The 17,084-nt window shown below is 38.9% G+C and overlaps 1 protein-coding gene across 4 annotated transcripts in view; it reads left to right on the top strand.

The window, feature by feature from the left end:
- The window catches only part of LOC138741477 (grainyhead-like protein 3 homolog), a 62,200-nt gene that overhangs the window by 18,531 nt on the left and 26,585 nt on the right, over positions 1–17,084 (top strand). For 2 of the 4 annotated variants that reach the window (XM_069895654.1, XM_069895656.1), the window contains 7 exons: positions 1,948–2,134; positions 3,365–3,435; positions 6,773–7,064; positions 8,821–8,885; positions 10,382–10,538; positions 13,486–13,597; positions 15,148–15,242. In XM_069895654.1, coding sequence (XP_069751755.1) covers positions 1,948–2,134; positions 3,365–3,435; positions 6,773–7,064; positions 8,821–8,885; positions 10,382–10,538; positions 13,486–13,597; positions 15,148–15,242 — 979 coding nt within the window. Of the gene's footprint in view, positions 1–1,947; positions 2,135–3,364; positions 3,436–6,772; positions 7,065–8,820; positions 8,886–10,381; positions 10,539–13,485; positions 13,598–15,147; positions 15,243–17,084 lie in introns of those variants that run through there. The other 2 variants (XM_069895655.1, XM_069895657.1) reach the window with 2 other exon arrangements.

The following is a 17,084-nucleotide window of genomic DNA, read 5'->3' as shown; positions in this document are numbered from 1 at the left end:
TAGCTCCATAATGCACAATTTATAAAGACTGTGGGGGGGACAAAAAGCATTGGTGGACCTGACTTCCCAGAATGTCATGCAGCAGATAAACCCCTCTATGAATGCTCCAAGTATGCATCTGGGCATTCAGTCTTTTCTCTGCCACATGGAATTCTATGAGGGCAGGTCCACCATCTTTTTTTCCCCACAGTATTGTATGCGACAGTGCTACCAACTTTCCCACATTATATAAATTGTGCGCTACCAACTTTCCCACCCTGTTTAAAAATTGTCCACGATTGCTATTTATTGCTAACACGTCCCACAGTCCCTTATAAAGGTTTATATGGGTCGGCACAAACACAACAGGAGCTGAAGGGCTCATACTGTGCTGTACATACAGTTTAATTATGTTATAATTAGGCATGATTTTCCCTTGCAACCATGTCTGCCTGTCCCGCATCGGACTTGTCAGCCACAAATGAGCCTGCAGCTGACGTGGACATTACCCCTCCATAAATCTTCATCCGCGAAGCCAAGCCAAAGAAGAAAGAGGCATGATTAATTTTTTTTTTCAAATATAAGATCCTAATACATTGATCAGAATTTAGGGCAGGTCCACCATCACTCAATGTGTTGCGATGTCACAAGTAGAAGGTAGAACAGTCCTAATCCCGGGGATGGCTCCTTGCAAATGTGAAAGCATTTTCTGTCCTAGTTAGGAGTGGTCAAGTGTGAAAAGCCAAACCCCCCCCCCACCCCATTCCTATCCCAAGGACACTGAACAGCCAATTTAGTGGGATGCAAGTGTGAAAGGGGCTTTAGTCTCCAATGCCAATTGGAGGAATGCGTTTCTTTTTAAAAAGTTAATTTGTTGGAATGTAAACCAATAAATTTCAATAATACATTGTTGGTTTTTGGAATATTCTGAAGGAGACATAGAAAAAGAAAGTTGTTTTTTTTTCTCCCCTCAAAGAGTACCCAATTGATATTAATTCTGGATGTGACTCAGCATTGTGACCCTAATCTCTAAGGGATGAGAGTCCTTTTGGCAGAAAATTCTGAGGAGACGTCATCTGTTTTCTTTGGGAAGTAGGTTTTGTTAAATAAGGTTATCAATAAGTGCTTGAGAAAGACAAAATCCTGGAGTGCAGCAAGGAGGCCACCAGTTAAAATGTCTCGCTGGGATGTGACAAGCTTTCACCATATTTCAGAAATAGAAAAGAAGACAAGTCAATGGATCATTATAGGTGCCATTAGTGTCATTCAAGCAAGTATTTATGAATAAATATGATGCTCACATTTTATATTTTAGGATGGAAAATTACATTTTACAGCACAATTCTAGTGCTCTTTTCATCATTCTTTCACTTTGCCAATGCCTGAAGTTTTCATGCTTTGTCTTCAATCGTAATGATATTAAGACGCATACCTTACTACAATACCGAGCCATTCTCATTTTGTTTAATTTTGTCACTTAACAGTCAAAGCACATTGTCCATGATTTTGTTTCTCGTGCAGACAACAATCTGGATTCTATTCTAGCACCCAGTTGTATGCATCTCTCTTGGCCAACGACTTGTGAAGAAAGGAAACGCTGATGAAACTGTAATAAGATCAAAGCAATAGGTTGGAGAGTTTGGGAATCTGTTATCCCTAGGTCATACGATGAGGCTCAGCAGCCAATCCAGAATTCTATAACATGATCGTACTCCCTACTCTTACGATCTTGCGTGTCACACAGTTTTGGCACTACGTAACTGTGGAACCGTCTATCGAGGAGAAGTGGTATCAATGAGTGGCTTAAATCAAAATATCTGTAACTGGTACAATTCAGCCTGTGGCATCACAGGTTGAGATACCATTTATTGTTTTTGTCTACTTGCCACCATATTTGCCAACACATTTTATTTTGTCTTCTTATTTTGTCTTCTGGTTTTCATGGAAATTCTGGTGAATTTATTACAGAATGAGACCTGTGATGGTTCTGCACAATGAGGGAGTTAACTTCCAATTGCATTCTGTCAACAATGAAGATGAAGCTTGGAAAAGCTACCTTGAAAACCCATTGACCGCAGCAACAAAAGCCATGATGAGCATAAATGGCGATGAAGAAAGTGTGGCTGCTTTAAGCCTCCTCTATGACTATTACAAGGTATTTTCTTTGATTGGAAAATGTACGATCAAAGGGACATGTTAATTTTGTATAAAACCAAGATTGCTAACAAAATCTCAGTTTCAGCTTTCATCTGCTCTCCGTACATTCTCAATATTAATTTGACATCAGCACAACAAAATCACCCTGTATTAAGCTTATATTGCAAATGTTGATATCTTTTTATAGTGATTCTATATTTCTCCATCTTCTAACTACTTCTCCTCCCTTCATTGGGTGGGTAGAGTTGTCCAAACCATGAATATTTACACCTGAGTCTTCCTTCAGCAGGAAGACTCAGGCCTTGTCACTTAAGCGCCAAACTGATATACAAATGGTCAGAAGAATTTTCTTTGGTTTTGATTTACTAACATCAGATTAATTGTGTTTACTCCAAGCTTAACCATCTGAAATAAAAATGAACCTTTCTTCCATTGTTGTATTCCACAAACATAAACGTGACCTTGTGGCTTTTGGTCAGCAAGGAAGTACTCCCTCTGAAAGCAGAGTAAGCTACTGAGAAATTTATGGATGTGATCCTATCCTACTCTACAATTATTTTCTCTTTAAATTGGAGAAAGAAACTTGAATGCACAGGGATTTGAAAAGAAACACTGGTAAATCTCATGGGAGACCTGCTTTCATTGTGAAATGATGATAAATAAAAAGGAAGCAATGATGAATCTCACTCTCTAAATGCAGATGACGGTAAGTCATTCAGATGCCATCATCGGTTCAATTGGACCACTCTTGCCTGTCAGATAAAAGGTTGTGAGTCCTGAGCACTAAACTAGGTTATGTCACAGGGGGAGAGCTACACTTTAGCAGATGCTGTTTCTCAAATGAGGCATCAAACTTAAACTCCACCCATATCTCTCAGGTGAATGTTAAAAGTAACAGTTCTCACTGTTCTATACTGAAGAAGGGACGGGGATTCATCTGGCTGATATTCATCCTTATTTATCCTTCAATGACATCACATGACATCTCTCTGGGATCTTGCTGTAGTCCATTTGGTTACCTTGTTTTTAAGATTATAATATTCAACACAGTCCAAAATAATTGTTCATAAAAATTTGAATGCCCTTTCTGTTTGGATTCACCATAGTGATTAGTGCTGGTGAGTGAAGCTTCTGCAAAGCATGTTGGTAAACAGTTGCTATTTTTCACCAGTCTCAATAACATGGCATTCTGTGTTCATGTTTGTTCATTTGTTACTTTCTTATGAAGGTTCCAAAGCAGGAAAGATTTCGGTTGCCTGGAAAAGTAATTTGTCCCTGTGAACCAAACGCAGTAAGGAGGTATGAGAAATTAGATCCTGATGTTCTTTGTGCTTATTCAATTGAGGCAGAAGTTAATGATATTGGGTTGAATTTCTCCCAAGGAGAGTCTGTATGGGCAGTTCAGTTATTGTCATGGTTAAAACAATATTATTTCAATGCCAGTGATGTGGGTTCAAATCTGGAACTGTCTGTAAGGAGTTTGTATTTTCTCCCCGTGTCTGTGTGGGTTTCCTCTGGGTGCTCCAGTTTCTTCCCACGTTCCAAAGACCTGTTTGGTCACATGGGTGTATTTGGGTGGAAGGGCTGTTACCATGCTGTACCTCTAAATTTAAAAAAAAATTAAACGAGCAATTTGCTCATTTTCATCTGAGGCAAAAATAAGCTCTCGTCCATGGATGGAATTGGGCAAATAGCTCTCCCCAAAACTCTAAAACAGCACCTTTCCATCATTCACCCTCTGCACATTTTTTTTAAAGAAGGTAATGGCTAGCTAGTTTTCCTAGCAGTACACCACATCTGTTTGGAGAGACCAATGGTGGCATGACAGTGGACAGAATGTTGAGACTTTCTTCTTAGTAGATATGGTACTGGTTGTGCCAGTGGCCAAGGCTAGTTTTGTAGACAAGACCCACTAAATTGTAATCAAACACATTAGTCCCTTTTTACACAGGAACTAACTGCCTTTTAACTGCTTCACCTACCTGTATAAATGCAATAAAGGTGCCCATTTTCATCCATGTCTAATACTACCAAGGTAGGTAGCATCAGAACCATGTGTTTCACAATGGCTTCTGTCTAAAAGGTCAACCTGCCCTGCTGGGTCCAGGACAAGGAAAGGGTGTGACATCTTGATGACATTTCATGTGTGCAGCCTGCCTCTCATAAAGGAAGGGGAGTTGGAGCTGTGGATAATCGCTCCCTTCTGACAGCCCACACCACCCCCCACATTGATGAACGTGCTGTGAAAATATCAGATTGCTAAGTGCATCCATTGCAAACAAGGTTTGACTGGACCTGGCACACACAGTTGGGCATTAAGGTGTCTGGCTCCATTGTAATGCCAGAAAACATCCTCTGTCTCAAGCTTACTCACAAAACCATGGGAGATATTGTTTGAATATCCCAGGTAGTTACCTGTTCAGCAGCAGGTCTCCTGACCAATTTCACATGTGATGAGCTTTCAATCACCTGTCACACATTATCATTGTTTCCAACAAGTATAAAATGTGAAGTATTTTGATTTTGGGAGACTTTCTTGTCTGATCACCCCAAATAAATGATTCCATTGAAAGGGTCCATGTAGCTCCTGACATGTTCTCTAAGTAGCCATTCACTCAATACATCAGTGCTGTAAATGCAAGGATGTCCTAAGAAAAATCAATTGATTACTAATATTCAAATCATACAAGTGGCAATAATGTGGGGATCAACCAACCTCCCACTGACATCCAATGGACCTATTGAATCAGGTGCTATCATCATTTTTGGAGTCACCATCACTGAGAAATTTAATTAGGCCACATCAATTTGTACCATCATATTCTGTGGTTTTAGAAACAGTTCAGAGCCTGTTGATGACGAAATGCAAAACTGCTGAGTCCCTTCACATTCAATTTAGAACATGTCTATGGGGAACAATTAATTTACAATCAAAAGAGGAAGCGTGAATTGTTCTCCAAAAGCAAATGGGGGAGGAGGCGTTTCGGGAGATTTCAGTCATCAATGTACAGTATCCGCCTCAAACCTATTTTGCCATGAAAAATAATTTTTAAAAAAAACCTATTTTGCCATTATGCTGAGTGTTATTCCGTGATTTATTTATAACACAACAGATTAAAACCCAAATTTTACCATATTTCTAAAATAAATATAATTGGTCAAAGAAAGATTCTCAAAGAATTATTTAATTTCTGATGCAAGGAAGTTGAAAAAAAACTTTTGTGAGATCAAAACTACAGTGGGCAATGCTGCTAGAATTCCTACTTCACTGCTTTACTTTCCCAATTACTATCTATCAAACAAAAAGAGAAATGTGTCCAATAAAGCAACTTGCTTGCCCTTCCAAACTGAAGTGGACCAAACCCTTTCTGAAACCGCTGCTGCCGGGCTGTTGTGGGGGAGGGGAGCAGGACGCTAGGATCGGTGCAGGGGCTAGTGGTGGGCTGTCGGAGGGAAGTAAATGCCTGATGCGCATGTTATTACATGACACAGGATGCCGACACTGTAATGCTACAGATCCCTCCTTTTGCTCCAAGACGCCTGCTTGCTTAAAAGGTCACACTGGCCCGGCACTGCACTGATCCCAGTGTCCTGCTCTTTCCCCCCACCACCAGTGGTTTCAGAAAGGGTTTGGTTCACTTCAGAAAGGGTTTGGTCATTTGGAAGGGCAAGCAAGTTGCTTTATTGGGCCCAAACTATCTTTAAAGATAGGCTGTTCACACACTAATTAAGTGGGTTTTCTGTGTAAAAAGGCCTTGAAAGGCCCACCTTTTCCTCCTCCTCTTCTGTTGGGTGACTCGAGGAAAATCAAAAGAAAACTTTGACTTCAGGATCCTCCTGACAGTGTCCTGACTTGGCAAACTATCAGAGAGGGGCAAATAAGAAAATCTAGTTTATATGATGCTTTCAAAAGGCATTTGATAAAGTGAGGTGTAATAGGCTTTTAACAGGATGAAAGTAATTTAATTTGGACACCTAGCACAGTAAAAGGCCTGTCTGGCCATTAAGCCCATACCAAACAAATACAGTAAATCCCATGGTATCCGGCATTTATGAGGATTGGTTGATGCCAGATGTGAATTTTCCGGATGCTTAAGACTGCATGTTGTGTGATTGGTGAACTAAAGGTGAGATGGGCCAATTTTAAACTTCGGTATTTTTTGCCTATTTATTTTCCACAATTTTTTGCTGGTTGCTTGAATTTTGGATAACCGGGGTTTTACTGCTCACCATTTAACCTACAAGCCCTGCATATTTTGAAGGGTAGGAGGAAACTGGAGCAACAAGAGGAAACCCACGCAGACAGAGGGAGAATGCACAACCTCCTACAGACCGGGCCAGATTCGAACCCCAGTCACTGGCACTGTAATAATATCTCACTAATTGCTACGCTAACTGAGCCATCCCAAATTTAAAACCTATGGAATTAAACGCAGTGAGTCAGCATGGATGGAAAAAGGATTCCGTGGGAAGAAACGGTGTGTGGTGAACAGTCATCTGTCAGCCTGGCAGGAGTGGGCAGTAGAGTTCCTCAGAGGTCAGCAGAAGGGCCACTCAGCTGGTCATTAGAAAGATCATCAATCAGAAATGTCACCTTCATCTGAGCACATTTTTAACCGATTCCTCTTTTTCACAGGAATAACATTGGAATTGGATTTGATTTTGACAATATCTCAGTTCTGGAAAGTTCAATTCCAACACCAAAACTTTTGCCTGAAGATATCATTATGTCAACAGATTTCTCGGATCCTATGAGAAGATCACAACGGTTCCCTTCAGATTCTACTTTTCCAGTTCCCAAATCTCAGCCACCTTTGGATAGCTGTATCACTACTCCCACAGATTTATATGACTGCAATCTTACTGATCCATTTGATAGTATATTAATGCCACAACAGAGGTGGACTGCTGAACACATGTCAACTGAGGTTGGTTTACTTTCCATAGTAATAAAAAATGTCTGTTATCGTCATTTATTTCATTTTATTAAAATATATTTAATTGAGGGAAACCCCTGCCCTTGATAGTTAATAGTGTCACTGTCAAAATTCATAAATGCAGGAGGAACTCCCAGCATCCGTAGGAGGAGAAGATGCATTACTGATGTTTGGGGCCCGAGCCCTTTCCCTATCTTGAGGAGAGGCTCAGCCCGGATATGTTGGTAATACATCTTTACCTGGTGTGGCAGTTGCGAGACCAGCTGAGTTCCTCCAGCATTTCTGTTTTTTTTTTCTCTACAATCAGTAATGTTTACAGACTTTGGTGAACTAACCACAAGCTCAAATGGATCACCAACACAAATACTGGGTCTAAAGATGCTGGGCATCCCATGATTAATGACTCATTTCCCAATATGCAAAGCCTTTGATATTAAAGCTGATGGACTTGGATGGGCTAAAAGTATAAACGAATCGAGACACAAGACAGAATGAAGATGAAGAATGACTTCACCTTTCAGTTTTTGAGCATGGTTAAAAGACCCAATATATCTGATAAGTATTTGAAAGCTAAAACTGCGCACCACAGAAAATTACTTTGTATCACTGCTTACTGGTGCCAGCAGTCTCCTCTAACTAATTAAATTTCAAGTTTGTGAAATGATCCAAATCGTGATCTAAAATATGATGAGCAAATAAGGATCATGCCCTTGCTCCTAGCTCAGAGCTTTGTAATCCCAGTTGGGAATGAGTTAGGTACCTCATATTGGAGAACAAAACCCATTAATATGTAATGATGTGCAAACTCAGCAAAGAGCAGTAAATTTTGAGCGTGCAAGTCCTTGAAATCAACGATGAACATCCTAACAGGAACCCTGGTTCAGTTCAGAGTCTACTGCATGAAAGATAACACAAGCCAACAGAAGTTTGTTGCTCCCCTTAGGCTTTTGTTTCAAAAAAAAAAAGGATTTGCAAATTTTCTCTCCTGGCTCAAAATAAAAAGACCGTATTTGTGGTATTCTACTCTGAGTTTTGGGTAATCCTCTAATTTCCTTTTCCTTCACCAAGAGGTTTTGAGGGTTGGATCGGAAGTTGTATTTGGCTTGCTGCTGTAAGATCCTTGAACTCAGGACAAGTTTGATCATTGAATCCAGGACCTTTCTCAACTGCATGATTTAGTTTTCTCTTTTAACTTGCTTTCAAATGTTTACAGCATGCTTGTTATTTTTAATAGGGACCTGGTTCAGACACTCATTTAAGAGAGACATAATTAAAATTGTGGTGTTTTTTTTTAAATTTACATTGACATCAAGGCCTTTTCATTTATAAAAGAAAAAAAAAATCTGATCAGACAGCATCTATGAAAAGAGAAACTGTTAACATTTCATCTGAGATCCATTAAAGTTCTGATGGAGGGTCTCCGATTGAAATGCAAACAGTATTTCCACCAATTACTATTTTTTAAAATTTACAGCATCTCCAGTCTTTTAATTTTCAAGGGAATTTAAATGAACATCTTTATTTTTTTAAAAATGAAGAAGAAATCGATATGCACTGGGGAAACTCCTTATCACCCTTAAAAATATCTACTGGGAAGGAGATTTAAAAGCATTGTTAAGTTGTGTCTCCATTATACAGCGGATGGAAGCTGGATGTAATATATATTGATGAATGAAAAGCTTGGGCATAATAAGAAAACAAATATAACTAACTGTAGAATCTCTTGCACTTTATTAAAAAAAAATAGGCCTTTCTGAATGACTTGATGAGACCATCTTGTGTTGAAGAGAATGTTACTAATCATAACCCAAGGTGGGTGAATTCCACTCTATGCACTATTTATTCAAAGTCTTTTAAAGGAACGTGCTTTTTCAGATCTTGTATAACCATTGAGTGGGGTTATGAGAAATGGGTAAACAACATATTCTCAAACCTTCCCAGCTCGTCTTCCTGTAATGGTTGGAGAGGTTAAATGTGGTGATTATGTGATTAGGCAATTGATGCTCATTTTAAAATACTCAAACTTCCTAAATAGAACACTCAATATATCTTAGCTTAATGTATTCTTTTGTGTGGCACAGTGTGCACTACAATTGCAGTTAAGGACATAGAAAGAAATGTGATTGGAAATAGTATTTTCTTCAGCAATTTGTGATTGTAAAACCAATTTTCCTGGAGTGAAATATAGTAATAATTGCTTCCAAAGTGGTTTGTATTCTGACATAAATTTAACCTGGCATTTCTGGACGTGAATCACACCCTCCAATTTGTCTCAACCATGCAACATCATTCCCTGTGCAACCATTGCAGGGAAGTTTCAGCACCATCGAAGGTTACTCACAGGACAATCTGTTTTAGTAGAGCAGCCCTGGGTTTGGGATCATTGTAAGATGGATTTCTTTCCCATGATCTATCCTTTTTATTTTTCTCAAAATAACTGATCTCACTCTTGACTCCAGGAGTAAGGCGACAATCTTCTCAAACTTGCTATCTCACAAATATCCAAGCAAAGAGCTGCTTTTTGTAATTGGTGGCTAAATTCAATTAGATTAATGAAAAATGAACCACTGTTCAAGCAACCAACAAGAAAATTGAGGAAGTTAAAAAAAAAAATACGGAAGTTTAAAATTGGCGTACCTCACCATTAGTTCACCAATCCACGCAACACACAATCTCAAGCAACAGGAAAATTCTCTATACAGCATCTACCAATCTCCTTAGGTGCTGCATAGCAGGGGTTTTACTGTATTTAAGATGTTAAATTAACATTTTATGAATCTCAACCAGTAATGCTGTGTAATATTCTTTTATTTATGATTTGCATATAAAAATACATACGAAAACATAAATTAGGACCTATTTTGGATTTTAAATAATTTTCAACTATTTCATTACAGAATGTAAAATTTATATTTTGATATGAATGATATCAAAATTATATATATATATATATATTTTTTTTAAATCTCACTACAAGGCACTGGGTCTAAAATTGGAAGATGTAAGAACAGAAAAATCTAAATAATAACCCGGGGTGAATTTTCTGAGTTTCCAAAGTGAGACTTGCTTGATACCATGCATAGCTCAGAACTTTGTCAAATTTATAGGAAATGACAGTATTGAAAGAGTTAATTTGCCCCAATAATTTATGCTAGCACTTGTATTGAAATAATGAAGAGATCGCACCCAGATGTGAGATTGGCCACTAATAGCTAAGCAGCCTTAGCCTTAGCAGGTGGGGAGAGGTAAAATTTGTTTAAGGTCAGTAACATCAACGTTTTCAGGTTTGCTTGTTATTATCTTTAAAGGGACAGCTTTGAGTACATTCTGGAAGCACCTAAATCTGTCAACCAGAAAGTGGGAGAAGATTCATTGGGTTACCTGAACAAAGGACAGTTTTATCCAATCACACTGAGAGCTGTGGAGAGTGACAAGTGTTTACAATCGTCCTCCTCCAAAGTTCGAGTAAGACATCTAGGATCCTTCATGTTGGCTTCATTAACTGCTGCTAAAGTTGTTCACGCCATTATGTTTCTATTGTTGCTTGTACAGGAAAGAACCATTTCAAAGGTTTTACAAAAATGCTTTAACATCTCTACATGACCATTGCCACCTCAATCAAATGTACTTTCTCATATTCCCTGAGATTGCACGAGTGAAATTATCCCAGCTATTTTTCATCCATTATCTTTGGGAGCACACATTCAAAAAAAGTTGTCTGTTGTAAATCAACCACCAATTATACTCTCTTTTAGTGGAGTCAAGAAATACAAAGCTGCTTTCATTGAAAATGCTCCTCCAAAACAGTTCATCATGTTGGCAGTTGTCTGGGATTTGCTGCATGCGGCTTTTACTATGGTTTCAGTGCCTTAGGGCTGTCCTTTGTTTTTGCCACCAACAGACAACTTTGTAATCTGTGATTTGGCTGGAACTTTTATTGGAATGTTTGTTATTCTTTTCCCTTCAAAAAGCAAAAGTATCCAAATGTGTAGATCCAAATCAAACTTTAAAAAAAAACTTTGGCCTCTGTAGAAAGAACAAATTAATCTCAGGTGTGAACCATTCTTGAAGAAAGTTCTCAAAACAGTAACTGGGGTGACCTTCCCATGGGCTTTGTGTGTGAACTGGTTTTAGCGAAATGCAGTGAAAGTCGCATGTTGAAAGATTAAAGGCCTTTGCAATTTTTTACTTGTGCAGTGTTCAGTACTACACTTAACCTCAGGAACCATTTTCATCAATTTCCCCAAAATCAACAGCTTGCATTCAAGGGGAATTAATCTGGTCCTTTTTCACATAGTCTGCATTCCTACCATTTGGAACTGATTGAAAATGACAAGAACTAAGGGGTCATAGGAGTCACAGTCACTTACTAGCTCTCAATTTGCCAAAGACTGTGCATTATGCCAATCTGGTGAAGTTTGGGGATGAAGGCATATTCCTCTCATCGTGGTCAAAGATGGAACATAGAGCATGATAGCACAGTATAGGCTCTTGGGTCCACGATGTTATACCAACCCATATGTACCAACCTGTATTTGCCTGCCAAAATTAAATAAACCCTCCCAACCTCATACCCCTCTATTTTTCTTTCTATGTGTCTGTCTAAGAGTATCTTAAATGCCCCTATTGTTCTGGTCTCCACTACCATCCCTGGCTATGCATTCCAGTCACCCACAACTCTTGTGTTTTTAAAACAAAAATGTAACCCTGATGTTTCCCCTAAACTTTCCTCCCTTCACTTTGTACAGATGTCCTCTGGTGTTTGTTACTCCCACCCTGGGAGAAAGATGCTGACTGTCTTCCTTATCTATGCCTGTCTTAATCTTGTACACCTCTAAGTCAGCCAATAAAGATGTTGGCAAGTTAGTCATCAGACGTGAATAAAAATTGTGGAAGAAATTTGATGAAGACTGATATTGTCACTGTGAAAGATAGTTTGTGCCGCAGCTTTGACAGTGGAACTAATAGAGTTGGTGAACAGCCTGTTTTAATACAGCATCTATTCAGCAAGATATTATTTAGAAGCTAAGCCTTAACAGTTGTCAAGGGCACTAGCAGTGGTTGTTTACATTAAGTGACACTCTCCTTCATATTAGACAAGATGAAAATTTTAATACAAAAATTGTAGTTTTCAACAGGTTTATTCCATGACCGTATCCTATTTTCTATGATATATCATGTGAAATAATGACTGTGAAACATTACTTGAGGTCTCCAAATCAGTTAATTTCATTGACACACATCCAGTGCAACTTCCCTTGGGTGCATCATAGGAACATAGGGACATAGGAAGTAGGCCAAAAATGGCCCATCGAGCCTGCTCCGCCATTCAATACGATCATGGCTGATCTAATTTATGACCTAACTCCACCTAACTGCCTTCTCCCCATATCCCCTAATTCCTCTATCATGTAAAAATTGATCTAACCGAATTTTAAATATGTTTAATGAGGCAGCCTCAACCACTTCCCTGGTTAGAGAATTCCAAACATTCACTGCTCTCTGGGAAAAACTATTTTTCCTCATCTCTGTCCTAAATCTACTCCTCCGAATCTTGAGACTGTGTCCTCTGGTTTTAGTTTCCCCGGCCAGCTCAAAAAACCTTCCTACATCTATCCTATCCATACCCTTCATAATCCTATATGTTTCTATAAGATCTCCTCTCGTTCTTCTGAACTCGAGCGAATACAATCCTAGACGATTTAATCTTTCATCATAAGTCAACCCCTTCATCCCAGGGATCAACCTAGTAAACCTCCTCTGGACCGTCTCCAAAGCCAGTATATCCTTCCTCAAATATGGAGACCAGAACTGGACACAGTGCTCCAGGTGCGGTCTCACCAGTACCTTGTACAGTTGCAACATAACCTCCCTACTCCTGAATTCAATTCCTCTAGCAATGAAGGCCAACATCCATTTGCCTTCTTAATAACCTGCTGCACCTGCAACCTAACCTTTTGCGATTCATGCACAAGCCCTCCCAAATCCCTCTGCACAACAGCATGCTGCAGTTTTTCACCCTGTAAATAATTTTCAGCTCTTTTATTTTTCTTGCCAAAGTGGATAACCTCACATCAGTCTTCCCTCAGATTATTTGACCCTCCTCCTGACCTTAAGATCCCTGAAAACATGGACTTGCCCAGTGGTGGAAGTTTGGGCTACCTTCAATTGTGGGAGGAATGAAAAAAATACAACTTCAAAATGAAGTTATTGTAGTGCCTTTGGCATCACTTTAAGATTACTGTAATTCCCTTTCCACCAATTAGGTAATTTTAAAGTGAAGTTAATATTTTCACAAGAAAATCAATTGTTTTCAGTGATGTTTATTGGGATGTGGATCCTTGAAAAAAGATACTTCAAATCAATAAATGAAAGCAATTGCATTTTAATAATTTGTTTTTTTTTTGTACAGAGTGTAATCATGGCTGTATTTGATAATGGAAAGACTCCAGAAGAACAATTGAAGTATTGGAAACACTGGCATTCCCGACAGCATACTGCAAAGCAAAGGGTCATTGATTTTGGTAAGAAAATTAATATCATCATGGCGTGGTCTAATTTGAGGAAGGTGCTGTACTGATGTTCCTTTTGTTTTTTCTTTTTCATTCATTTGCCTCAAAAGGTATCATTATTGCTGAGACAGTGACGGTACTCCGTTGCATTTATTGTAATCATTATGGCAAATAAAATTCAATCTCAACTCTCATCAATATTTATTGAATGCTCAGTATTCTATTTATTTGCCATCCATTCAAAGTATCAAAGGTGAGGATTAAGCAATGTGAATTCTAAGATGACCCAATTGGTGGAAGTGAAATGCATGGGAAACCATATAAAACAATGATTTCCAGACTAAAAGTAAAAGCATAATTGGATATTGATTCCTCGAAGAAAGAATCACAAAGAACTGAATGCCATCTCAGCAATATGGTACTGCCAACAGCATCAATGGCATCAGACTCTTTAATTTTGCAGTATGATTGGATGTGAATAATTTGCAGAAACTCCCAGTAGAGTTATTTTTCATATCTGCGAATTGTTGTACCTAGCAGAACATTTGACCCCCATCTTTGTTAGCAATAGAAGTATGGTTTTGCTGCAATGACATCACCAGTCAGCTGCGACACAGCAGAGAATGCTGAAAATGTCATCCGTAGATGGCTGTTGATTGATCTGCACTTCCCTCCCCCCCCACCCACCATACCTTCACAGGCACTGTTTCTGGCCACTTCTCTACTGCACAAGTGTCAGCGAGAGAGATGTCCCAAACATTCCAGGTGGCTATACAAGAGTTGACTGGACTTCTTGCGTCAATGATCATGGGGCTGTTGTACTTTAATTTTAATCTACTGTGATTTCTTCCATGCTGCATGAGCAGTGCAGCTCAGGTTTAACAATTGTGGAACTAAAAAGTCATAGAAAATCCCATTCATTGTCATTCACCTGAGAGAAAAAAATGATGAGCTCTCAGGCCAAAGTGGATAACCGAATAACAGCTGTTCTCATTGATTAAAGGTCGTATTCTGCATCATGGGTATAAAATAAAGGCAAAGAGAATTGGTAGAAGCATGGAGAATTGGTAGTGGGAAATTGGAATCTGCAATGCACAGCATGCAGACGTGGTGGCAGCACGTTCCAATGTGGCCTTCCAAAAATATAATAGGACAAATATTTGTGAGGGAAAATCTGGCTGAGGGACAGAATGGACACAATGGGCTGAACAGTCTCCTTCGGTTTTGAATCACTGGATCAGAGTTACAGTGATATCATAGTAGTGTACAACATCCCACCAGATCAATGCCACATGGAAGAGAACGATGATATTGGCCTAAGGCAGATGTTTTTAACCTTTTATTTTTGGTATGGCACCCTTAAGAAACCGTCACATTTAGTTGGTTTCTTCTGTACTTCTCTCCTACTGACTACATAAAAAACAGAAATTATTTTATGATTTCAGCTTGTGCCTTCTCCCCCTCCCCCCCTTAAATGTGCTGCAACCTCTGTTGAGAATGGCTGCCTTAAGGTGTGTGTGTTGTTCAAATTGTGGCTAATTTCTATCCATTTGCTTTAATAGCAGATTACAAGGAAAGCAACAATACCATCAGTTGTGTTGATGAAGTAGCATTCAATGCTCTTTCCATCATCTGGGAAACAAGCAAGGAAGCAAAGGTAAAATTGTAATATCATAGGTAATCAAAATGCCAGATGTTTGCATCTTCAGTGAAATTCATGGATTGGTTTGGAAAATGAGAAAATTAAGTGAAAATTCTTGCGCTCAATCACTGGTTAGTGCTTTACTGACAAGGTCAATGTTTATGGCCCATTCCCAGAGTTCCTAACTGAGTCGATGGGTAGTTTTCCAATTCAATTCACAAGGTATTTAAGATAAAATTCTTGTTGTATTTAACTTGAGCCTGGATATTGCTTACATCCTGATGAACTTTAAAAACTGTGAATAGAAAGCAAATGGAAAGAAGATCATGAAAGAAAACTGTTGAGAATGTTTAGGCATAGAACTGAAGCTGAGATGTGTTCTTGAATCCATATCCAGGTTAATGTTGGTCTGAGTCTGGTGAAAGTTGTTCCTTTAGAATTTCAGATTAACACAAGGCAATAATTGACTAGGTTCTATTTATATAACTGGTAGATATGGTGTCAGAGGTACATTGAAGTAGCTTAGCTAAAGTGTGACTGTTTGTAAACCTTTAATCTTGTGTTCATATTGCATATAGGATCCTGTTGCTTCTCCTGTGTTTGGGACAAAACCCATCCTTTATAGCTTCTGAAGTAAACCACATTGATGAGGCATTGGAATCTTTGGTTGTGGGTCCCTTGGGATGAAGATCATCTAGTTGCTAGACCTGGTTTATTTCTATTTTATCATCTCACTTCACCTATTTGTCTCTCTCATAGCTGTTGATGAAATCTACTCACTCCACAAAGCTTGCTCTGATCCGGAGTTCTGGGAACATTTAACTCCCATCTAGAAACTATTACTTTTGGTTTGTTACTTTGACGTAGCTTTGCTGTTGTACCTTCGTGAGGTTGCTGCTTTGGTCACAGTCAAAAACCGTTCAGTTTCCACGATTGGTTAAGTTCATGAATTAGTAGCCGAAGTTCTGGATCGTTGATATAAAGCCATGATTTTAAGTTCCACTGTGACAGCTGGAAAATTTCTGGGAGGTGGCCTCTCATCCTATCCTCCAAAAGTGCTCTTTCATTCTGAGACTTCATTGATTGCTGGATTTTTCTTCTATCCCTTGCCTTAGTTGAGTGGAGAGTTTCAAACTGGAAAAGCCAAGAAACCTGTGGTGGCCCAGAAATTAATGGATAGTGACCATTCTTGTGAGCAACGATGAAGCCAATGTTACTCGTGCAACATTTTGACTCCTGTCTCCGTGAAGAATAAACAAGGTCTCCTTATTGAGATTTTTTTTTAAAAATCGAGGAGTAGATTTGTGCATTATGGGGGAATTAAGGGACATGGGGGAAAGGCAGATAGATGAAGATGAGCCTACCATCAGATCAGATCTCATTGAATGGCAGAGCAGGCTCAACGGGCCGGGTGGCCTATTCCTCCACCTATAGCTTGTCTTCTAATGAGGAGAGCCAAAGGCAAAAGTAGGTTGTGGCACATACCTTCTTCCCATCAATCTTGCCCATTCACAACAATTGTTTTGGCTGCTTTAAATGCTAAATATTTTTACTCTTGTTTGTAACCACATAATATTTTCTCTGGAGGCAAATACTGAGGACCACACCTATTCTATTGTTAGAATGTGGAGGAGTTATCCTATGGTTTTACTCCAGGATATGAAGGGTTACATACATCTTAGCCAGTTTTCTATTTTTACATAACCACCAATCTGTGATCACGGGGAATAAAATTGATTATTTGAGGAGAAAAATTTATTAGCATTGATTCATTTGGTTTATAACCAAAGAAAGACACATAACTTGTAAAAATTGTAAACCTAACATTAGGGATTTTCTTGAACTCATTGTCGTGAC

Source organism: Narcine bancroftii, chromosome 8 (genome assembly GCF_036971445.1).
Source record: "Narcine bancroftii isolate sNarBan1 chromosome 8, sNarBan1.hap1, whole genome shotgun sequence".
Lineage (NCBI taxonomy): Eukaryota > Metazoa > Chordata > Chondrichthyes > Torpediniformes > Narcinidae > Narcine > Narcine bancroftii.
Note: the sequence above shows the minus strand (reverse complement) of the source record. Positions and strands in the feature narration are given on the sequence as shown.